The following is a 25,724-nucleotide window of genomic DNA, read 5'->3' on the forward strand; positions in this document are numbered from 1 at the left end:
CTCTCCCTTCACTAATAATAATAATAATGGCATAGGACGCCTCCCTATTGTCCAGAGTATGTAACAAAACCCAAAGTGTGCAATGCTTATGCTCATTTACTCGAATGCCAGCTGGGCCCCCTACTGCTTTCTCCCGAGTAAACCCTCTGCCCCTGTTCCCCCGCCCCCCGCGCGGCTCCTTGCGCGCTTCCTCCGCGGCGCGTGCGCCCTCGCCTCCTCCCGGCTCCCTTTTAAGCCCCGCCCAGCATGACGCGCGCCGTTCCTTTCACCTCCCCGAGCGCTGGGTTTGCCTCTTGCTGCCGCCTCCCCCCCCCCCCCCCGCCACTCCGCCCGTGCCGGCTGGAGACGTCAGCTTGCAGCTTCCCTCTCCGCCCTCCCCCTTTGCCATTGCTGCATCGTCCTCCCCGCCTCCTTGCCAGGGAGGGAAGCAGCAGCAGCAGCAGCGTCGGCGAGCGAGCGAGTGTGCGCGTTGGGGGCGCGCGCGGCGGCTTATTCCCCTCGCTGTGTGCAACAGCCTCCGGTGGGTGCTGCCGCCTCTCGCCCCCACCTCCCTCCGCCCTAGAACCGGAGCCGCCGCCACCTCCCTCCTCCGCGCTTATTTCCCTTCCCTTCCCAGGCTCCTCTAAGCAAGGAGCTCTTACCCAACCAGCCGCGGGTGCGTCCCTGGCGTGTGTGCATTCTTCGCCTTCCCTCCGCCTCCAAATCGCAACCTTATATAAATATATATATATATATCTCATATATAATATATATATATATTGCTGTTCCCTCTCCAACCCTGCTTGGTGCCTCCACCGCCGAGGAGGAGGAGCGGCAGCAGCAGCAGCAGCGGCAACAACATGGCGAAAACCGAGCAGGTCCTGAGTCTGGAACCGCAGCACGAGCTGAAATTCAAAGGTAAGGAGGGCGCGGGGAGGGGGCGGCCGCCCATGCAGCAGCCACGCGACGCTTCCTCGCCTTCCCCTTCCTCCCCCCGCCGGTTTCTTTCCCCCCATTTTATTACTATTATTATTCATTTTCTGAAACGGAAAGGCAAGGTGGCTCCTCCGGCGGCGCGCTCTGCTGCAGCCGCTTTGCCAGAAAGGGCTCAGCTCCAGCGGCAGCCATTTTCCGGGGGCCGCCGGGGTTGGGCAGAAGCAGCAGCGGCGGCCGCGCTCGGCTCGCAGGGCTTGCTGAAATGTCCTTCGTGGTCGAGGAAGGGACCCGCGCGCGGCGGGCGCGCCTTCGCCTCCCCGGGGTCCCCAGGGCGCCGGCATCGCCCGGCTGCTGCTGCTGCGCAATCCTCCCTCGCTCGGGGCGCTGGGGATGCGAAGGGAGCCCTCGAAGCGTCTCTCTCCTTCGGGTGCAAAGGAAGGCGGAGAGAGGGGTGTTTTTCTTGTTGCATTTGCGCTTTCCCCCTGTGCTCGGGCCTGCTCGGGCCCTGGCCTCTCCTCCGCTTCGATCCCTGGGTGCCCGGGGAAGAAAAACCTTGCCAGGCGCAGCAGCCTTTCAGAAGCGGGAGCAGCCAAGAGGGATCAGAATGGGATCTCTTTGCCCAGTTTTAAGGCTGTAGATGCTCCGCGGTGCAATGGGGGAGCATCTCTCGATCCTTGGTTTGGGCGGGGGCCTACGGATCCCTCGTTGACGGCGGCAATGACGGGGCTGATCTGCGTTTGCAGAAAGGCACAGAAGATGCGTCTCGGGAAACTTGACAGGCTCCCCGATTCTTACGAAAAACAAACATTTGCAAACTTGTAAATGCAATTACGGGTGTTGCACAATCGCGCGCTGGTGGGGGTCAGGACAGTGAGGTCGGCTCCCCAGGGAAGCGTGTGCTGTGGATGTGAAGAAGCAGCACAGCAGCAACAAATAGCGCTTCATGACGTGTCACACTTGTAAGGTAGCTGGCTAGCGCTGGGTGCGTTGATCGGCCTGATCCCAATTACGTTCACTCGGAAATAAGTCCCATTGAGTTCAGTAGGAGTCAAGCAAGCATGCCTAACATTTGCAACAGATTAAGGGTTTAGGGCGCAATCCTGTGCATGCTTACTCAGAAGCCCCACTGTGGCCAGTGAGTCCCAGGTGAGTCTGCGTGGGCATCTGTTGTCAATTGATGGTAGCTGAATGACAATTGGAATTTTTATCTTGCTGGGGTTGAGTCACATTGCTTTTAACTGCCTGCGGCAACCTTACAGCTGCCTGAAAGTGTGGAACGGGTTTCACTTTGTGTGGCAATAAATTCTCAGACCTTTGGCCCAGTGTGTAACAGTAAACGGCTGACTCCTCCTTTTCCCCCTTTTGCATGTTAAGATAAAAACATCTGCTGTTTTTGGAATCCTAACTAAAGAGAGGCCTTTTAATACGTGCCTCTGATTCAGGGTGTTATACCGGGTTTATACTTTAGAAATCAAACGCTGATGTTTTCATGGACAGGGCTGCTGGTAATACAATACGGTGAGATTACACAGCAGCAACCAGCAGACTTATTTATAAAGTGGATCAGAAACGTTTCTTCTTGCAGTGGTGTTGCTCCTGTTCCCAGACTCCACCTTTACTTAGGAGTAAGTCGTAAATAAGTGCATGCATGCTTATTTGGGACTAAGTCCAACTGAATTCGGTTTACTTCTGAGTAAACGTACATCCATGATGTTGCAGTTAGACATGTATTTGGAAATAGGGCGAATTGTTTTGTCTAATTGCCTCATGCACATACTTGGTCTCCTTGCAGGAAAAGAGTTGTCACTTTACTGCAAGCTGCAGTTCAGTTATAAACATGTGGATGAAACATCAGCGGTACATACATGCATGTGAGACAGCAGCCATTATAATATGTATCTGAGGAATATGAAAACGCTGGTTTAATTGTGGAGGCAAGTCCAGACTCAATCCTGCTTCATTAAACATGGCATGTCCATATAGGCACACTTGTGTGCGTACAGATCTAATGAATATGTGATGGAACTGTTGGTGTAAGGTGAGATTAAAAATAGACACACACTGAACTTGGAGATGCCATCTTTCTATGACTCATTAGGCACTCAATTGAAGTAAATAAGGTTCAGACCCGGAAGGCCATAGATCGGTGCTAGCATACCCAATAATTCTGGGTTAGAGCTTAATTTGTTTGTGATCTCATGACCGTCTCTAGTAAGACAACCACCCTAAATGAAGATTAAGGCCTGTTTGAGTTGAGTGAAACTGGCAAATGAGCTCCAATCCCATGCTGTATCCACCCTTTTTATTTTTACTTTGACCTTGGCAACAGAAATAAAATTTCCTGGGATATTGAAAAACTGGGTTTTTTGCGTTGTTGTTTCTGGCACATTTATTTTCTTCTGTAGATATTTGCCCTGTTTGTCCTATGTAACTTATAGATGGGCAGTTGATAGCACCTGCCATGTATTAGTGCTGAGGAGCGATGCAGCAGAAATAAAGTACACCAGCCCCTATACTCAAATTGCTTCTTATATATAGATATAGGCTTTCCCTAAGTTCTCAGCCCGCTTACTCTAAAGTAATCCCATTACTCTGCTGTTAATCAAGTAATGGACTGTCACTTGTATCTGTGCAGATATGCTGTAGAGAGGAATTCATACTTCGCTGACACTGTGTACAGTCATAGTGCCTTCTCATGTATTGACAGTACATTTTTTCTAATTTAGTTTAAGGCCTTGTTTTTAACTTTGGGTGGTATGAAAATTAAATAGGTGAGACCTCATACACTTCCATAATATGTAAGCTGTGTTCTCTGCTGGAAATAAACTGCTGTTTACTGGGGGTAAAAAAGAGTAAGCAAAAACATGTTGTTATTGCAAGCCAAAGCCCTCAACTGTGTAACATAGAAGACGAAGTGAACATTATTATGCCATGCATATTTGTTTAGATTTGCACCCACACGTTCAATTTTAAAAGGATGGATTTAATCTGGCTTCTCTAAGTAAGAATGCTTAGGATTGCTGCATATCTTTGAGGCAGATGTCACCAGTGCTTCAGCAGGTACTTCTGTCCTAATTGCAAAACAGTGCAGTAAATAAATAATAAGAGGAGAAAAAGGGCTTGAGACTCCAAGGGAATGAGAGCTGGAAAAGTGATTCAGGTTTCCTAGGTGGCATCGCTAAATATATAGGTGCTTGGGTGGCCAACAAGTCTTTACTCAAGTCTTGCTCGGGCAGGAATTAAGAATGCAGAAGACAGAATTAGGGTGCTCTGGGAGCTGTGAAGAAGCTTCTTACAGGGAGGAGAGTTTGCTAGAGCATATTACATTTTGCATGCATGTTCAATATTTGTCATCTTCAGGGAGAAACTCCTGCCTAAATCCCTGGGGATCTCCCAGTCATTGTAGATAGTACTAAACTGGATGGACCGGTGGTCTGATTCAGTATAAGGAAGCCTCTTCTGTTCCTTCTCCTACAGGTTTGTAGACAGCCCCTGTTTTCCTCTTGGCAGCTGTAAGGTCAGAAGAAGCTTGGGGAGGCACTGCAGTGGTCCTGCATTGCAAAATGTTCTCAGAATGGCAGTGCAGTTATTGATGGACTCCATAAAGTTTAATTTATAAACTGCTTAATACACACATATAAAAACCCTCTTCAGTGATTGGCATAAAATATAATTAAAATTCATATAATTACAATAATCAAATACAGTGGTACCTCAGGTTACATACGCTTCAGGTTACAGACTCCGCTAACCCAGAAATAGTACCTCAGGTTAAGAACTTTGCTTCAGGATGAGAACAGAAATCGTGCTCTGGCGGTGCAGCAGGAGCAGGAGACCCCATTAGCTAAAGTGGTGCTTCAGGTTAAGAACAGTTTCAGGTTAAGTACGGACCTCCGGAACGAATTAAGTACTTAACCCGAGGTACTACTGTAAAACTTTTTTTAAAAAACTGTAGGCCATAGACAAAAAGTGAACAGTGCACCAAAAGAAAAAGAAAAAGTTCTATGAGTTAGGAATCAGAAGCCAGGAAAATGTGGGATAAACTTAAGTGTCTTTAAGAAGCATTTAAATCTGGCTACTGACTCTGTTCACTTCTTGACCCACACAAGAGGGCATTCCAAAGTCTAGGTGGCACCACAGAGAATATGGTCCTGTGCTTTCACCAAACAACCTGCTGCAAACCTGTCTGCTTATGCCTGTGTTGCATGCAGAGAGAAAAGCACAGCAAGTACCATTGGAAGCCCTTGAACACGCTTGAGGTTCTGGTTAATATACATTAGAAGTGAGCCAGAAGAGAAAACAAATCTTGCTCTCCAGACTAGCAGTTACGTTAACAAGCAGGGTGATTCTCTCTGATGGTTCAAGTTGCTAGTTCCTTGGATAAGTACAGAGACCTGTGAATAGGGTTGCTAAGTTGTTCCTTCTGCTTGTCCTGCTGCTCTGCTTTTTAGAAGCTCACATGCAGAAGTTGAAACAGGGGAAAGGTCTTCCTGACATGGAGGTAAAGTGAACAGCTGCGTCTAGTTCGAGGCTGAGTGATGTGTGGCCTTCCAGATGCAGTTGGACCACATCTCCTATCCTTGACAAGGCAGCATAGGCTTGCACATAGCTGTTTGCATGCCAACCTTTGGCAATGAACAATTGCTGCTGGATGATAATGTCACAGAATATTTTGTAAATTGGAAGATAATTTTCTTCCACCCTGTTGATAGGCAACTGGTACGCAACCATTGTCAGCAGGTTGTAGAACGGCTGTTAGCTCTTATTGGAAATGATTGCAGGCTGGTATTTCCAGAGGTGGTGGTGAGGCTGTGATTTTCCTGTTTAGGCAGACTGGAGTGGTTATTACTTTGAGAACACCTGCGTTCCGGTTGTATGACTGAAGATTCCTGCCTCTTCTTTTCCTGCGTTGTAAGAGACATTGTATTCCAGGTGTGGCACGGAGCCTCATCCTTAGTTGTACATCCCCAAACTTCTTGTGTTACATTTGCTTAATATGCAGTGTTCCTCATCAAAGAATAACGCACCAGGTAGCAGTTCCAGGTTTACTAGGCTCTCATTCATCCTGAAAAACGGAGGAGGCAGGCTCTCCTGAGACATGTGCTCTTCATTGAAAATGGTCCTGTTCTACCATGGTATGATGAGCTAGTTTGCTGAAAGTTCCCTAAGTTCAGTGGGAGCACACTACCTTATTTCAGTTGCACATGACTGACTGAAACCTGCATGATGGGAGGAGAGAGAGGAGAAAATTGGCACAGCCTTTGATCTTTTGGCATATCCTCTTCATCTTTCCTCCAAGTGGGTTTTCCCAAGTGGGTTTTTACTAGAATTGGAAAAAGCTTGGATTATGCAATGGTTTGCTATTTTTATTAGGACAGTTTATCATATGGCTGCTATTTCTCTTTGCTCCCTTCCGTTGAAATCACTGGCTAAATGTCTTTTTGCTTAATCAAGAGCAAGCATTAAGCTGTCGGATACCAAGAACTAAAGTTTATTCCATTCACGCAGTGGAGATGGAAGAATGTTAACTAGAAAAAAACCCGGGAGATGATTCAGCAGGGATTGGAGCTTCTTTCTGCTAATTCTGATGTGCGACTATCAGAACAGCACAAGATCCTCTTCCTGTTCTTGTAGATGAAACATACCTCAAATGGAATTAGATAGGCAGTAATCAAAAATCTGTGGTGAAGCTATTTTAACCAATTTTCTTTCCTGTTCATAAACAGGTTAGGACAGTGGTTCTCATGGGTTGTGACAGGAGATGATGGGAAGTATAGCAGGAAGATTCAATAAACATTTAAACATTCCAGTGTGGTATAGTATAGTATCAAAATATTTTTTTTATTTGGATATGGATGGCTACCTTTTCGAAACCAAGCACTGCTGGGAGTTGTTTATTTTTGTTTTCCAATCTTATCAATAAAAACATTTGGCGTGGCTGGAGCAAATCTTTATTCTGAGAGTGTGGCCCATAGAGTTAGATCATTGGTCCATTTAGCTCAGCCTTGTTGCACTGTTTGGGCAGGATCTTTCCACGGTTTCAGAATGAGGGCTGTCTCAGGTGTACCTGGAACTGCTGTGGATGGTACCTGAGGTTTTCTGCATGCTGAACATGAATTTTCCATTACTTGCCATCACTACTTCCTTTGAAATGCATCCCTTGTGCAGCTTTAGGTCAGATTTGCTTTTTGCTTTTCATTTAATGGCACAATCTTTTTCTACTGAGAGCATGTTTACTTCTGTAGCTTGCTTAAGAGAGACATTCTGGTGGGTTGTGGCTATAGAAGATTTAAATTTCTTGGGGTTCTACAGTTGGCGGTGTCAATACTTGTGGAACACAAATACCTGTTTTGAGTGGAATTTCCACTGTCTGGAGATTTAGCTCATTGCCTTCAAAAAGGGAGGAAAAGGACTTTAAACATTTAACCTGGGATTTTATATATATATCTTGCCAACAGCCTTTTCTTTCCCAGATCAAGCATGGTGTTTCAGAAATAGCTTGAGGCTTTAAGAAAATCGGCTTCCAGGTGGAAAAATCAAAATTGGAAACAGAACTGTTAGAACCTAAAACTAAGATTTTGTCAAAGATGTATAACTTGCTGCTGAAATGGAATACTCAGGATGAGACAGTCAAATCTGCTATGATTAAATGGGCACAAGATGTAGGACATAACATTATGTTTGCTGACTGGGAACAGTTGTGGACCACAGGTATGAAATTTACGGCATGTAATGCCTTAAGAGAGAATATTATGAAAATGATATACAGGTGGTACATGACCCCAGTCAAGCTGGCAAAAATTTATCACTTGCCCGACAATAAATGCTGGAAATGTAAAGAAAATAAAGGTACATTCTTTCACCTTTGGTGGACGTGCCCATGGATTAAGGCTTTCTTGGAAATGATTTATAATGAATTGAAAAAGGTATTTAAATATACCTTCCTGAAGAAACCAGAGGCCTTTCTTCTGGGCATAGTCGGCCAATCGGTGTCAAAGAAGGATAGAACTTTCTTTATGTATGCTACAACAGCAGCAAGAATACTTATTGCAAAGTACTGGAAGACACAGGATTTACCCACTCTGGAAGAATGGCAGTTGAAGTTGATTGACTATATGGGATTGGCAGAAATGACTGGCAGAATCCGTGACCAGGGAGAAGAGTCAGCGGAAGAAGATTGGAAGAAATTTAAGGACTATTTACAGAAATATTGTAAAATTAATGAATGTTAGAATGATGTCGGATAGAATTTAAGTGGTTTTCAGCTGTAATGTTTTGAGGGATAGGGAAAAAAAGATGTGGAATTAGGTTAAGAATTACTGACAAGGATTTGCTGAACTAATAATTTGAAATGGAATACAAAAAAGGGAGGTACGAGGAGGTCGGGGAAATATGTCAATGAAAAATAACTATTGTGAACTTTATGTGTTTTTAACTTTTTTGTATTTTTTCTCCTTTTTGGTATTTTTTTTCTATTTTCTTTTTGATTCTTTTTTCTTTATTGTATTAACTTTGAAAATCTTAATAAATATCTTTAAAAAAAGAAAGAAATAGCTTGAGGCTTAGCAGTGCTCCTTCCAAGCTATCGCTTGTCACTGAGTGGAGAACTGAAACCAGTTCTAAAATTTTCTGCTTAGCAGGGAAGGTGAGCATGGCTCTTTCCACCTCCCATCAGTTTCACAAAGCAAAAATGTCTACACTAGGGTTTCCCAAACTTGGGTCTCCAGTTGCTTTTGGACTACAATTCCCATCATCCCTGACCACTGGTTCTGCTAGCTAAGGATGATGGGAGTTTTAGTCCAAAAAACAGTTGGAGACCCAAGTTTAGGAAACCCTCGACTAAACTTTCCCTGGGTGAACGAAAATAAAGCCAGAGACTTGAGTGTTGCATTTTTAGCAGGGTCATCTAATCAATTAAAAGGTTTTTAAATCCTTCCCCCTGATGTTAAAGGTAAACCAACCATTGATGATGAGTTTTTTTTTGGGGGGGGAATCCTGCACAAAAGATAAATGGGTGTACTATTCCTTCCACTTTATACCTTGAGGAATATCAAGTAGTAAAGCTTATCCTCCTTCATAACACTTCAGGCCAGAGATTGCATATTGGAACACTCCTCCTGTGAATGTTGTAAGACTGGGTCATCCTATCCTTCTCCCTGACATACCTGTGTTTAGGGAGTTTTCCGATGGGGAGGGCAGAGCATTCGAAATTCCTCCCTCACCCATAGCTCAAAGTATTACAGCCCCAGAAAAGCTATACCATTTGATTCTCCAGAATGTATAAAATGGCCCTCAGTCTGCTGGGTATCAGGATATGTAGCAATTTAACTATAGATTAAGGGTAGTATTTGGCTACACCCAGCAATTAGTTAAAGATTAAGGGAAGTTTCTGACTAAGTCAGATTGAGTAGGCCCATTGAGCTCAGTGAAGTTAGTTGGAGCTCTCTTGAGTCAATTGATTTAATGGGCTCTACTTTACTCTTAGGGGACGCGGGTGGCGCTGTGGGTTAACCCACAGAACCTAGGACTTGCCGATCAGAAGGTCGGCGGTTCGAATCCCCACAACAGGGTGAGCTCCTGTTGCTCGGACCCTGCTCCTGCCAACCTAGCAGTTCGAAAGCACGTCAGAGTGCAAGTAGATAAATAGGTACCACTCCGGCGGGAAGGTAAACCGTGTTTACATGCGCTGCTCTGGTTCGCCAGAAGCGGCTTAGTCATGCTGGCCACATGACCTGGAAGCTGTACGCCGGCTCCCTTGGCCAATAAAGTGAGATGAGCGCCGCAACCCCAGAGTCAGTCACGACTGGACCTCTTAAAACACAGAATTCATCAGCAGCCTTTAAGGAAAGTTGTAACTCTGCTCATGGAACATGGGCATGGTGCTTTACAAAGAATGAGAGCTCTGGTTCCTGCCCCAAGGGGCTAGCAATCTAGATTAGAGGAAGGTGGTGCCGTGCTGGTGTTCTTGGACTATGGCCTTGCTGGCTAGGACTAATGAAAGTCATAGTCCAACATCCTCTGCTTTGCCCCACCATGGCCGCCTCTGATCTAGAAATTGACATAAGGAAGATAACAGAAAGGGGACAGAATTGCAGCCGAGGTAAAAGGAGACTAGTACATTATTATTTCATCTATACTTGCTGCTTTAACAACAACATCCGTTCAGCATGGCCATGTGATTCTGGAGTTGGCGGAGGCTCATGGGCATTGTAGACCAGAGCACTTAGGTTGCAGGTAGGGTGTTAAAGTTGCAGAATTCAGAAAATTGCAGTGTTCCGAAGAGGCCATTCTCTTTGATAAACTTAATTTTTAGGAGATCTTCTTGATGTGATTGCATTTTGGTAAATATGGTAGAGAGTGCATTATTGCAAAAAAGATTTTTTAAAAGTCTAGTGGAGTAAAACTTGCAGAAAATACAACTGAAGCAGCTAGCTCTGATTTATCATATAAAATTGTAAACAAATATGTAGTATTTGTGGCTGGGGCAACCCAGCCAGATGGGCAGGGTATAAATAATGAAATTCTTAGCATTAGTATCTGGGTTTCAGAGGTGCTGGGAGAAATTCCCTTTAGGTTAGATCTACTGTTCTCTTAAAATGATTTGATTAATCATTTACATCAGTATGCCAAAAAGGCTTTTGTGAAAGTCTGGGTTTATTATTTTTTAAGTAAGCGTCCATAACTATTTCTTGGGAGAATGGGGTTTATCAGAATCTAATACACAACCCTATTTTAGGTGTGCTTGGGGCAGCAGCCGGGGTGCAGTTTCTGGTTTGACCTATGGCATGACTGCAGAATCGAACCTTTTGAGGTGCCTTTGATTTTGACCACAAAGAAATACGGTCAAGTGAAAGTTTTACAGCCTCCTTTGTAGATAATTTAGATTCATGAGACCGGGGACTTGTTAAGATTTGGTTGGCTTCTAACATAAAATTGCATGGTCCATTTATTTGTATTTTATTTGTTTATAAAATATTTATATAACCCCCATCTCATATATTTTTTATCATGTCACCTTCAGCTTTGCATCTATTGATCTAAATTTGGGCAGGTTTAATCTACCCAGGCTCGTTTGTCACTTAGGGTTCACATCTTTTGTTCCCTGGTGTGTTAGATCAGGGGTGTCAAACTCAAATTCATCGGGGGCCGCATCAGCAGTTTGGTCACCCTCAAAGGGCCGGTTGTATCTGTAGGACTTACAGTACAGGAGAGAAGGGTTCAGGCAGACGTTGGATCTGTCACATCACAGGATGGCATGCGCTCAATATAAAAACAAGTGGAGGTTTCCTGAATGCATGTAAAGTGGAGGTTTCCTATGTAGAACGGCCGGCGCCGCTAGAGGGCAGACGTTCTCTGGCTTGTAGGCTGCCGCGCATGCGCTGAAGAGGCGGCTTTCTTGTGTCAAAAAAAAAGCGAGAATAAAAGGTGAAGGCTGGCGGCCGGCGGCGGCTACACGGGCCACATGACGAGGTCTGGCGGGCCGGATTCGGCCCGCGGACCTTGTGTTTGACACCCGTGTGTTAGATGGTCACCAGCAGGAAATCCGTGCAGTACAAACTTTACATTATACTCTGCAGCTTCTTCCCAAGCTAGGGTCTTTCTGATGATAGCATGCAAGCATTTTATGGGTGTTTACCCCCAATTTTCTGTTTGCGTGCTTCAGATTTTGCCTGCATATGACTGTGGTTGGGGCCACCCCCAAATCTGCCAGACCCAGAGAGTACTGTTTGGATGGGTGGTTGGTTGGTTGGATAGATATAACATAATTGAAGAAGCAGAGTGTGTTCACAGACACGTCGAACATGGCTTGGCAACATCAAACAATGGTCTAATGTTAAAGCTGCAATGCTCTGGGGGTGGGGAGTGTTCAGCATTTTCCTTGTCCCTCTCTTTGGGTTGTGATCTGCTTACTTGACCATTTTAATTAATTAAAGCAGGAAAGGACTGTGAAGTCACCCCACCCATGGAGTGTGAATGTCTATAGAGTCTGTGTGTGGGATTCTTTGGCAAAGGAAAACCAGTAATTGGTTTTTGTCAGTTTTGGGGTGAGTAATGCTGTTTGAATTGATTCTGTCTGTGGCTGCGGGCAGGCTGTTTGTTGGGTGTGGGGCAGACACCAGATTTGTGCAACCCAAATAATGGCTCTGGGGGTAGGCCAACATGCAAACTGGTGGGAGATGGGCTGGAATCCGTAACTAGCTGTGCTCCATGAACCATGCACTGGAGTGAGGACTTTAGAATTATTAAAGATTTGGGATTTTAACAGCCCAGCTTAGTTCGGTGCAGAGGGGGTCATGTTTTTGTTGCTGTTGGTAAACAGTTGGGAATTAGAAACCTGATGTTTGTCTCCTGCAAACCATCCAGCAGTCTGTCAGTACAGCTCCATCTACCTTTTGCCCAGTGTTCAAAATTAGCCAGGCGCATTTTGCACCCGGCTTTCAACTACTTGTGGCCAAGTGAAGATCTTTGGGCGCTAGGACGTTGCCTGACATCTCCACCATCTGGAGATCATTGGATCTGAACTGTTTTCACATGCTAATACAGTGGTACCTCGGGTTACAAACATTTTGGGTTACAGACTCTGCTAACCTGGAAGTTGTACCTCAGGTTAAGAACTTTACCTCAGGATGAGAACAGAAATTGCGTGGCGGCGGGAGGCCCCATTAGCTAAAATGGTACCTCAGGTTAAGAACGGTTTCAGGTTAAGAACGGACCTCCGGACTGAATTAAGTTCATTACCAGAGGTACCACTGTACCACATCCTGTAGAATTCTATCAGTTATATTTTATCTGCACAACCAGAATGAATTTTTGGAACAAAATTGCTTTTTTTATGCAGCCTGAGCGCAGGAGCAGTCACTGTTAAGGAAAAGAGGTCAAAATAGGCCAATACGTAAGTGGACTGTCCCTGGATCAGGTGACTTTTCTTCTTTAAGTTCTCAAAGTTCTTAACCTAGCTCAAAGTTGTCATCTGAGCTAGCCAGATGTTTAACAGAGAATCAATCACAGTCAGTCCATCATTGAAAAATAAGACTTTAGAGCCTTCTTGCCCCAAAATGGCAGCAAGACATTCTGTTTTGGTGACTGCAACCTTGGTTTTAGGAGCCATTTGGTGCCTACGTTAGATATCTGAGTTTCTAACACTTCTTTTTCCCTCCCTGGATCCACATCTTTGGGTAAAATGTCTAAATACCCAGTGAGTGCAGTTCATTTCCCCTGGAATCATTCTGTCGACTTCAGTGGTTGTGTTCCAAAACAAACAGTTCTGAATACTGCAACATCACTCGCTTCTCATTTAATTTGGCCGGGTCTAATACAAAGGTTTTGCGTAGAACGTGCTAGAACAGTCTTTGAGTGCCAAATGCAATGCCAGAAGCTTGTCTTCTAATGAGGCAATACAGAAAAAGTTGCAGTTTGTTCTCTCACCAACTGCTTCTTCCTACCTGGGATTGACAAGAACCCTTCTGTTGCTTACCATGAATATTCAAAATCAAATATATATTGTGAGATAATGGGATTGTCACAGAAACGACAAAATGTTGAAGACATTTTTTGTCCATTAGCTTAACGTTTTTTAAAAGGCACAATTGTCTGCGTTGGGGAATTGCAGCTGTGTCATCCTTCAGAAATTAGATTGTGTAGCAGAATCTTAAGATTGGATTCAGACAACAGGTATGTCATATGGCTGATAAGTTCTGCTCAGTTGACAGAATCCTTATTGCGTATGTGATGCACTATCTGATCGTCACATCAAGTATTTCTTTTGTGCTATCACTTTGAGCCCCCTGTTTTTTCCCTTGAACACATGCGGTTTGTGCAACAAGAATTTGCTGGAGGACTCTAGTGCCCCTGCCATAAATTAGACTTCGTTTTAAACTTCTTGGAAACAATTACACACTTAACAGCATGTTCCTGGTTGCAGTTTCGTTTTATTATGGGGAAGGCGGGAAAACTGAAATTTGAATACCATAAAAACACTCTTCATAATTTCCAGTTTCTGCAGGGCTTGAAAGCCTTAAGTAGGCCAGCTTTCTGAGCTCAGAGGATGTTTATAGCAACATCTTAAAATGCTTTTCAAAGAGGTGTTTATGGTAGAAACAACAATGTACTTCTGGGTAGTTCTCCAGCTTTGTGAAAGGAAGAAGCTAGCGCCTAATTCTTGTGATTACTTGTGGATAGGCTTGAAAGTGTTCGGGGCAACAGGTAGTGTGGCAGCTTAGAAGCATGCAGTGGGATGAAATAACATTTCTAGTTATTGGAGTAAGGCCTTGAGTGCCCCATTTATAAAATCTCATTGGCCTGGTGAATACATAAATTCTGCTTCAGCTGAATGTATGAAGATGCAGAAAGTTGCAGAATCAGGCTCTTAACAGTACAGTGGTACCTTGGTTTACAAACAGTCTGGTTTGCATACGTTTTGGATTACAACCCACCCCCCTCTTCTTCTTCTTTTTTGGATTATGAACAGTTTTTTTTTCGGAGGCCCCATTGGCGAAAACGCACCTTGGGTTACAACCTGTTTTGGTTTACAAACAGACCTCCGGAACGAATTAAGGGTGTAAACCAAGGTACCACTGTATAGGGCTTGTTTCTTTCCTTTTAAGAGAGTTCAGCCATCTCTGATTGCATGTGCAGTCTCAATTATATTTTATGCACAACTCAAATCTGCCTTCCATAAGTATCATGTTGGAATGTACACACCGACACCCTGTTTGCAAAAGTGTGTCAAACTTTCAAAGAGTGCACAGTTTCTTAATCGTGAAGACATAACTCTGTTTTATTTATTTTATTAAAAATATTCATAAAAGATAACAAAGAAGTTTACAACAACAGCACATAGAACCGTAAAATTTTGAAACTATATAAAAAATTAAAAAATACGTCTGTTAACTTTTGTGGAAAGACATGTTCTTAATTGCCTGCATAAACCTGACATAATGGAAAAGTTTTCAGCAGGAGTTTAAAAGCTGGATTTTAATTTGGTTGTTGGCCAACTTGGGGTTCCAGTGTTGGGGCAGGAAGGTATATACGTTAATAGTAATATATGAAAAGCAAGCCTCATGCACTCTTAAGAAGTGACATCCTGGATATTAGACAGAGTTCCAACTTTGCAAGGCTCCCCGCAGTAAGCAACTATAGCCTAGGTGAGGGTTTCCTAAACCTCCAGCTGCTTTTGGACTACAATTCCCACCATCCCTGACCTTTGGTCCTGCTAGCTAGGGATGATGGGAGTTGCAGTCCAAAAAGAGCTGGAGACCCAAGTTTGGGAAACGCTGACCTGGATTGTCCAACACAAAACTAGATTGTGGGCCCTTCTCTGCCATCTGCCCACCTTGCCTTGCATGCTTGGCTAATGAAGCCCCTCGTTCCAAAGGGGAGGAAGTATCTTAATGCAAGCCACCACTGTAGATTTCACTAATACGAATTGCAGCTTGCCTGAATACTTAACATTCATGCAGAGGTGGTAGTATGCACTTAAGGGGGAACGATTGGAACTTGTAACCTCATTCGGTTAAAGCTTCTAATGGTGCTACAACTAGCAGAAAATCTCGGTGACAATATTGCTTAGTCCACTGCTGGGCAGCCATTTTCTGGGCTGCATATCTGGTTGTGCTATGTTCACTGCAAGTTCTCGTGTCTCGGGGTGCCGTGATCTGGGCTGTTTGTGCCTCCCATGCCTCAAGCTGGCTGTCCATACCTTAGCGCAGGGAACCATCTAACAAACAAACGCTCCTGCAAGAGCAGTAAAGTGTTAAGAATCCTTAAGCCCAAGTAGCAGTGCAAAGTCTTCTTTTGCACTCTGAAAGTGCAGCTCATAGGGGCTTAATAAAATTACCCGGATGCCCGTCTGCAGTTGGCTCCTGTGTAGATAATGTTCGTAGATCACATTGAAGTCCTAGCTGGGATGGCTGTACAGTATAATACTCTTAATCTTGGGGGTCATGGGTTTGAACCCCACGTTGGGCAAAAGATCCCTGCATGGATGAAAACAGCCTTTCCTAGTTTCTGCCCAAGATGGTACTGTCCTGTTTGCTATCTCAGCTTTGTACTGGGAATGGTCAATGAGCAGTCAGAGAATCCAGCAAACAGAAACCTCCTTTCTTCTGCTTTTCCTGCTTCTGCACAGGGCTGTCCTTTGAGTGCTCGTGCCAGATAAAAGTTGTAAGCACAACCAGAACTGTTAAAATCATTGTACTGAACAATACGTCCGTCCGTCCCCTTGTTCGGAGAGAATAGCACAATATATGCCTGTAACTTATCCTTCTGTTCTCTGCTTATTCTCTTACCCTGAGCCTCGAAGTTGTTTCCTATGTTCTCCACTCGTGTTGGGTTGTCACAGGTTCAAGTGTAAATCTTGCAAACTTAAGAGGAAAAGCCTTTGTTGGTTCCCATGAAAACAAGGAACATCAAATCATTTAAAGTACAGTGGTACCTCGGGTTAAGAACTTAATTCGTTCTGGAGGTCCGTACTTAACCTGAAACTGTTCTTAACCTGAAGCACCACTTTAGCTAATGGGGCCTCCCGCTGCTGCCGCGCCGCCAGAGCACGATTTCTGTTCTCATCCTGAAGCAAAGTTCTTAACCCAAGGTAATATTTCTGGGTTAGCGGAGTCTGTAACCTGAAGCGTGTGTAACTTGAAGCGTATGTAACCCGAGGTACCACTGTACTGCTTTATAGCCAGGGGGGCAGGCCTTGCTAGTTTGCTCTGTTGCGTGGGAAAAATTTGGGGAATGGGCTTTGTCAGTCCTCCATTTTTGGCACGCTTAAACTACAGTTCCCAGGGTTCTTTGGGGAAAGTCATCTACAGTGGTACCTCGGGTTGCATATGCTTCAGGTTACAGACTCCGCTAACCCAGAAATATTACCTTGGGTTAAGAACTTTGCTTCAGGATGAGAACAGAAATCGTGCTCCAGCGGCATGGCGGCAGTGGGAGGCCCCATTAGCTAAAGTGGTGCTTCAGGTTAAGAACAGTTTCAGGTTAAGAACGGACCTCCGGAACTAATTAAGTACTTAACCCAATGTACCATTGTATTTTAAATGTATGGTGTGCATGCAGACTGAGTGTCTCCAAAGCCTTTTGTGACCACACCCCATATGCTGTCTGTGCATGCAGGAGAATTCTGGGTGGGTTGAGTCCTCCCTGAATGGTGATAGACACCCATCATTCTTCCCCCGCCTGCAAATAAATAAATCAATAAATAAAATGCAATGAACAGAGAAGCAGACAAGTTTGGGTGAAAGGGTTGTGAAATAAATAAAATAAAAATCCTCAAAATAAAATAACTACAACTGTGCAATGGGTTTAGATCAGTCCAAATGGTGCAGATGGCTGTCTTGTTTTGCCATGTTCTTCAGCACATGACATACTCCAATGATGGCTTCCGTCGTTTTTGTTAAATGTAGGTCCCTGGTGTAAAAAGGTTGACACTCCTTCTTTAGCAGAACGTGGGGAAAGGCTTGGAACTTCCTCTAGGCCAGAGCTTTCCAAACTGCGTCACAACAAGTTAGCGTGTTGGTGTGTTGCACGAATGTTCCCCATGCTCCTCCCAGGGCTGGAAAGGGGTTAGTTTAACTTCCGGTCTGCTAGTAAAACTGAATTACTGTGTCACAAAACGATGCAGAACTGAATTACTGCGTCACGAAATGATGCATGTCTCCAAAAGTGTGTCACCAACATGAAAAGTTTGGAAAGCTCTGTTCTAGGCCAGTGTTTCCCAAACTTGGGTCTCCAGCTGCTTTTGGACTACAGTTTCCATCATCCATGACCCACTTGTCTTGCTAGCTAGGGATGATGGGAGTTGTAGTCCAACAACAGTTGGAGACCGAAGTTGGGGAAACACTGGCCAGGTTAAAAGCCAATTGTACAACATTGTACACACAGGAATTGGTGACAGGTGAGGCAGCTGCCACAGTGATGAGTGCAAAGAGCTTCCATGAGATTGCATGCTTGAATGCCTCTCTCTTTTTATGAATGAGGAGCTGTTTTAGTAAAGCCAGCACTTAAGTGGTCCAGTGCACTTGATGTGTTTGAAAGTTTTTACCACATCAGACTTGTAAGTATGAATTTGCCTGGTTGCTGCAATTGAGTAGGAATCTGGTGACGGCTGAGGGAATCTTTTCTAAACAATATATTCCTTCGCTCTCCAAAAAGGTTTAAAGGTGCTGCCAAGGGAGAAGCCCTTTTCAGCTGTTGCCCCCTCCCCAATGTTTGCAATGCTCTCCCTAGGGAAGTCTACCTTGCACCAACTCTTATATAATGATTTCAGTGCCAGGCAAAAACTGTTTTGTATCACCAGACCTCTTATATTGGCTGCTTCTTTGTGTGAAGTTAGTTTTAAAGATTAACTTTGTGGTGCTTGTAGGGCGTGGGTAGGTGTTGCATATGAACTGTGGCACATTTTTGTGCGTGTATGTGTGTGTGTTCGCCAGAGCTGAATGCCTTACTGCAAGTTACATTTGAATCCTGAGTGTTTTGCATTTGAAATGTGGCTACCTTATATTGTACATTGACTTGTGATTAATGCTTAATAAATAATATTGCAGAGGGCAGGGATTTGGCGGGTTCACGACCATTTCTTCCTCAACCTGGTGCCCTCTGGGTAGGGACACGGGTGGCACTGTGGTCTAAACCACTGAGCTCTTGGGCTTGCTGATCGGAAGGTCGGTGGTTCAAATCCCCATGATGGAGTGAGCTCCCATTGCTCTGTCCCAGCTCCTGCCAACCTAGCAGTTCGAAAGCATGCCAGTGGAAGTAGATAAATAGGTACCACTGCAGCGGAAAGGTAAACAGTGTTTCCATGCACTCTGGCACTCGTCACGGTCCTCCATGCGGCAGTCATGCTGGCCAAATGACCCGGAAAAGCTGTCTGTGGACAAACGCCGGCTCCCTCGGCCTGAAAGCGAAATGAGCGCCGCAACGCCATGGTCGCCTTTGACTGGACTTAACCGTCCAGGGGTCCTTTACCTTACCTTTTACCTTTACCTTTGCCCTCTGGGTGTTGGGACTACAACTCCCATCAGTACCTGGCAGCAAGACTGCACAGGCTGGAACGAATGGGAGTTGTAGTCCAAAACATCTGATGGGTACCAAGGTGAGAAAAGCTGCTCCGCTTTTTTTCGCAAGTCTGTGTTACATAGAGGGGTGGGTGTCCCAGCCTGTTTATCTGGGCCTTGAGGTCTCTCTTACACCTTAAACACTGAGAGACTCCACAGTTCTGCTCCAACTCTTACACATACATACAGTTCATATCCTGTGAACAAATAGGACAGCCCAGTTATGGAATCCAAAACGTTAATCCTTTTTTAAAAACAAAACAAAACCCAAAACAGATGTTTGTTTGAAACCAAAACCTAAGCAAGGAAGACTTTTTAAACTTGTGCATACTAGCTGTGTGGGTGGCTATTTTTGTTTGTGTTGCAGTGTTGTTAGAGTCCCAATCAGCTGTGCTGCTGGTCCAAAATGCACCAAACAATAACGTACTGGATAAATTATATTGGGAGATTGCCATTTTGAGTTGCACACAACGGTTTCCTAGGTGTGTTTGCTTCCGCCTCGCTGACAGGTGATGCTGTTGCCAAATAACCAGCAGCCCCCTAAGGCAGAGATGGGCAAGAAGACACACCAGGATCTACTGGTAAATTTCTGAATGCTTTGCAGTAAATTCCCAGGCGTTTTTGATCCTCATATTTTTATTTCTCAGAAATGGAAATAGTTATGAAATGCTTCTAAATAATGTTACCGAAATCTGAAGTAGGGGCAGGATGGAGTGATTGGGAGTGGAAGTTTGGGTGAAAAGACGGTGAGCCCAGTTCTGGTACTAAAACCAACTTTTGAGGCTGTGCTAAGGCAGGATATGTTCCTTACTTCTGTGTCTCCCCTATTTTTTGCATCTGCCTTTGGTTGGTGGGTAGGGACACGGGTGGCTCTGTGGTCTAAACCACTGAGCCTCTTGGGCTTGCCAACCAGAAGGTCGGCAGTTCGAATCCCCGCGACGGGGTGAGCTCCTGTTGCTCTGTCCCAGCTCCTGTCAACCTAGCAGTTCAAAAGCATGCCAAAAAGTGCAAGTAGATAAATAGGTACCGCTCTGGCAGGAAGGTAAACGGCATTTCCAGTGCACTGCTCTGGTTTTGGTGTTCCGTTGTGCCAGAAGCGGCTTAGTCATGCTGGCCACATGACCCGGAAAAACTGTCTGCGGACAAACGCCGGCTCTCTCAGCCTGTAAAGTGAGATGGGCGCTGCAACCCCAGAGTCATCTGTGACTGGGGTTAACTGTCAGGGGTCCTTTACCTTGGTTGGTGGACCTATGAGTTTTAATCCAAACAACATAGATTCTCTTTGAAGTCTGCCCACTCCTGCTCCAAGGAATTTTGAACTTACAAAACTTGTTTTGTTTGTTCTCTCGGTATGTAGGAAAAGTCCATTGGAGTTTCCATTGTGTTCTTCCAAAGGAAAGTCTTAACTGGGGGAGAGGGCAGGGCTGGGGGGGAAGCTTTGCTACCAAGCAGAGGCTGTGCATGTAGCGGACTTAAGTGGAACCGGATTAATCAATCCAGAGTAAATAAACTGCAGAACAATGCACAGCGTTTCAAGTTTGGCATTTTAATCATGTTCAGTTTTTTTTTTAAATGTTTTCCCTTTCCGGTTTGAATGCAGAAATTGTGGCTTAAGTTTTTAATTACGGTTCTGTCCTATGCAGTGTTTCCTTTTGTTTAACTGGAAAGAACTCTCTTCGATGAATCACTGTCCTTTCTCTTTTTTCCCCTTTTGCAAATAGCCTTTGCAATACAATTCCTGTGTTCTAAGTGAAAGTGGTTCAGCATTTCCCCATGTACTCCTCTGGTGTAGCTCAACCTTCTCCAGCCTGATTCCCTTCAGTTGTTTTGGATTACAATTCCCATCAGCCTCAGTCAGCATGAATGTTGGTGAAGACTGGTGTAGCTGCATGGCTTGTAGAGTGGATGATAGGCCATATGTTCAGACAAAACCTGGTTCATGTACTATCTGGGATGGCAGACCCCATGCCTTCTCACTATGCAGCTTTTGTGCTCAAGAGCTGTGTGGTGAGCCATGATCTGATCCACATAGACTTAGGTGGGTGTAGAATCTGCATGTTGCTCTGAAATACGCCTGGCAACTAGAATGTATGAAATTTTATCATCTTTATCATCTGGCGGCAGACGACAAAGGCAGAGGCAGACTACCATTCTCTCTTTGCGATTTTAAGCTTTCCATATTTCGAATGAACGTTTCCCAACAAGGGACTTGCAGAAATTGTTATTTTGCATATCCTCCTGGCTTCCCATTTCACAACAATCTTAGGATAAGATTATGCTGACGCCGGCTTAATTACATGCGTCTCCAGAGATGCAAGGCGAAGGCGAAAAGTTGTCACACATAGCTTTAGAGATGCTAAATGATGGTGTGTGTGTGTGTGTGTGCATAGAATCAGAATTGGAAGAGACCCCAAGGGTCATCTAGTCCAACCCCCTGCAATACAGGAATCCTGCCCCCAGATGGGCTCGAACCACCAAGCTTCCTGTTAACAGCCAGGCGCACTAACCCATTGTACCACAGAATCATGCATAAACGTGAATTGCATTACCCCTCCCCACAATCCCTGCTCATTTTCTCTAGTTTAAAAACCATGGATGCAAAGCCTATGCTGGCTAGATGGATGACTGTATGGAAACTGACATATTAACTGGTAGAAATGAGAGCAAAAGGGTGCCTCTTACAAGGAAGGGCCAACGGCTCTGTTGCAGGTGTAAAAAACCAACAAACTCCTGTATGTATTCCTGGGATGCCTTCTTACAGTCTGTTCCAGCCTTTCCCAGCCCAGTGATTTTGGACTACAACTTCCATGAGCCTCAACCAGCACACCAAGGGGGCATCAGTTTGTGAAAGGCAGATCTTTAGCAAGACAACCCAACAGTAAGGCAGGTTGGGTGGAATCCAAAATAGCACTAAGTGAACATTTAACCAGCACGACGATACCTACTTGTGCTACTAGTCTCCACCTCTCCCTTCCCCCTGCATGGGATACCCCATACCCCCTGGAAAAGACTTGGGTAGGGTGCCAGCTGTGATGAAGGGGGAGGCCTGTTGTGCAAGCGGAAATCCTCATACAGTTGGGACACGGTACTTGAATACCACCCATTGGCTAGAATTACAGCAGAGGTATATAACGCGGCTTCTTATTTTTAATGCATGATGCATTAAGTACTGTCTGTCTATATTGATGTGTTAGCTTGCTCCTTTTTTTTTTAAATACAGAAAGTGCCTCACTTAAAATACGAAAGCATTTAGCTACGGATTCTGTGCCGACCTCCTGTCATTGGTGGTGATTTTTTAAAAAATTGCTTTAGTGCTGTTGTCAGTAGAGGTAGTCCAGAGTAGCGGCTTTCAAGCTTGGCGGACATTGACTCGTCTGCCACAAAGCCCCCTTATAGCCCTTTCCCAAGCCCCCTTGTAAGAGTGTGCAAAGGTCTCAACTGTTTGGGCTGTGTGACTGACTCTGAACTTTTAGAATAGACATAATGTTCTTTTGCCATAGTTCCTTTAGCACATGCTTTACTTGAAAATATATGCAGTTCTGTAATGCCACTGCACAAAGTGGTTGGTTTAGATTGATGCGCCGCTGGTATATTAAGCACAAAATGAACTGTGGCAAACTTGGAAATTATGCAGTATTCTTTGTTCTTTTTGGAGGAATTGTTCGCCGGCTTCTGGGCTGCTAACTATTGTTGTAGTCTAAAATTTCTCAGAACAATATAATAGGGTGTGAATTTGTGAATACGTCCTTTTGCTCTCTTGACCAAAGCGTAGCTGAGAGCCAGGTCCCCACCCCCCACCCTAAAATACCATTCTGATCTTCTCATTATTAACTTTTAGTGCATTGTGTTCGTTGTAGTTTCCCTTGCAGTTTGTTAAAGTTGCTGACGGTTGTTACGAGACCCTTGTTCCCTCTCACCATTTTCAGGGAGGTTTGACAACCAGTCTGTCTTCCCAAGGAACTCTGGGAATTGTAGGTCTGAGAGAGGAATCTGAGAACAACTCTCAGCACCCTTTTTATCAAGCTACAGTTCCCAGGATTCTTTGCAGTGGGCGAGCCATGGCTGTTTAAATCCCTCCTGCTAAACATGTTTTCTAGAATGAGTCTGGGCCTTCAGATAAAGGATGCATAGAGCCACATTATTTTCTGCTGGAGAAACATAACATATTTTTGTTTAGACTTGGATTTGTGTGTGGTTGTGCTTTTACCTATTCCTGTTTGGGAGGAAGGCTGCACTGTGCAGTGTGATCTTCATCGCTAGGTAAGAATTGATGGCATCCACACTGCAGACTAAAAACTGGCTTCCACTTATTGACCACAGTTTAGCGTGACACACAGATTGTTCCACTGTGTCCAGTAACATCCGATTAAAAGTCCAGAGGATTATGATTTACGTCAAATATACACTTACAGCCATTATTTATACCATTCTCTTCTGGGTGGAACAGTTCTAATTTTGTTTATAATTGTGTTTTATTGAAACCCACCTTATGGTGAAGTCCAGATAATTTTTTATTAATACAATAAATTACTGCAAAGAAAATAGGATTGGTAGTGGTGGGCCCTGCCAAGGCTTTCTTTCATATACACTACTTGGTTGTTGTTAAGACTAACCTGTCTCGCCTAGCTTTCCCTCAGTGCTGCAGATTAAAGAACACAAGACTTGGTCTTGCTGGGTGAGACTAAAAATAAATCCACTTGGTCATATGTTTTTGGGAACCGCACAAACAAGTCAAGAAGGCAAGAGCTCTCATCTAATCCCAGCATCTAGCCTTAAACCATATGAAACTAGTGACTGTTTCCACATATTGTGGTAATGAGTTCCATAAGTCAATTGACCCGATTCTTAAGCAAATAGCTTTCATAGGGTGGCTCCCCTAACTTCAAGTATTACCGGGGAAAGGGGGAGAGAATACCAGCTGTTTCCATGCTGCTCATAATTTTATAAACCTCTGCCATGTGCCTCCTTGGAGCTTTTTAAAAGGAAAGGAAGAACGCTCCATTTTGTTTTCTTCCTAGGGAATCTATTAACCACATGCAGAAAGCATATCTATCTGCGAGTATGCTGCTCCTTCTTAATATACCTTTTCATGGCCAATCTTGATCAAAATTCTGCAATGGTAGGGAAAATAATGAGTTGTGTTTTTATACAATAGGTAAGATGAACTTGCAGTGGTCTGGTGCAAATTTTGTGCATCTTCTCATAAAGAAGCACAAAAATAAAATAAAATAAACCAAAACAGTTCTAGGCTAGAAGGGAACTCATAAAAATCTAAACTGCAGTCAGAAGTCATACCTGAAATTTTATCCTCTGGCAGCTTCCTTCAGCTATTGACCAGAGAAGTAATTAACTCCTGACCTTTCATATCTGCCCATAATAGCAACATCCCATTTAGAAACTTGGAGAATCTGCAAGCTGAGTTATAATATAGTTTACTAGGGGGCTATTTATAACTGGTGCTAACAAGGCTTTGCATACCCTGCTATTTAAAGTTGGGAACCTCATATGTCTAAACACCGCTCTAGAAAACATTTGCCGGAGCAATACACAAATGGAATCAAGTGCTGGTGTTGCACAGTAAAGAGCAAGGGTTGTGAGCCAGGAAGTTATGGGGCCAGAGGTCAGCTTAGCTATTAATTCGCTGGGGTGGCAGCTAGACATGCGCCTGTGCCCTGGCCTCATCCCCATTTTACAGTTCGGGAGGGGTCAGCAACTGGGTGCCTGCAACAAAATGCTGTGTTGCAGTGTTTTGGTACAGGTTCAAGTCACTCAGTTCCACCCTCTCCCCACCACATCCCTGGTTTCCTCCAACCATTATTCTATACCACATCTTGCATGATCAGTCCTTTCTAGTCTTTTTGGCCCTCCTCCCCTGCCATAGGGTTTTTTCTTTCTTTTTAAAAAATAGCTCTGCAAATGTTGGATCGTGCAGAGCTTTGTGCTACTTTTGGCAACATAAGTAGTGCCACACACAGTCTGAACCACAAAAATAGAATGATAACTTGGCCTATCTCTTGTGTGTCTGTCATGGGGTCCCAGCACACAGGAGGCAGTGTTAGAAGTTCAGATTTATAAGCTGGGCGCCATATGGGTCCTTAAACCAGGGTTGCAGCCTCCAAAACGGAATGCCTAGTTGCCATTTTTGGGCCAGGCGGCTTGAAAGTCTTTGTTGTTGTTGTTTGTTTCCTGAAATTCATTCTGATTGTGCTGGTTGTTGTCGTTTAGTCGTGTCCGACTCTTCGTGACCCCATGGACCAGAGCACGCCAGGCACTCCTGTCTTCCACTGCCTCCCGCAGTTTGGTCAAACTCATGCTGGTAGCTTCGAGAACACTGTCCAACCATCTCGTCCTCTGTCGTCCCCTTCTCCTTGTGTCCTCCATCTTTCCCAACATCAGGGTCTTTTCCAGGGAGTCTTCTCTTCTCATGAGGTGGCCAAAGTATTGGACCCTCAGCTTCAGGATCTGTCCTTCCAGTGAGCACTCAGGGCTGATTTCCTTAAGAATGGATAGGTTTGATCTTCTTGCAGTCCATGGGACTCTCAAGAGTCTCCGCCAGCACCATAATTCAAAAGCATCAATTCTTCAGCGATCGGCCTTCTTTATGGTCCAGTTCTCACTTCCATACATCACTACTGGGAGAACCATAGCTTTAACTATACGTACCTTTGTTGGCAAGGTGATGTCTCTGCTTTTTAGGATGCTGTCTAGGTTTGTCATTGCTTTTCTCCCAAGAAGCAGGCATCTTTTAATTTT

General features: G+C 44.5%; 1 protein-coding gene across 1 annotated transcript in view; it reads left to right on the top strand.

Annotated features, from left to right (window-relative positions):
* The first annotated feature begins 352 nt into the window (after nt 1-352).
* Nucleotides 353-25,724, top strand: part of VAPB (VAMP associated protein B and C) — a 44,849-nt gene continuing 19,477 nt past the window's right edge. The window contains exon 1 of the mRNA XM_053394356.1: nt 353-897. Within this exon, the coding sequence (XP_053250331.1) occupies nt 840-897 (58 nt within the window). The 5' untranslated portion in view covers nt 353-839. The remainder of the gene's footprint in view (nt 898-25,724) is intronic.

This window comes from Podarcis raffonei, chromosome 6, assembly GCF_027172205.1.
Source record: "Podarcis raffonei isolate rPodRaf1 chromosome 6, rPodRaf1.pri, whole genome shotgun sequence".
NCBI lineage: Eukaryota > Metazoa > Chordata > Lepidosauria > Squamata > Lacertidae > Podarcis > Podarcis raffonei.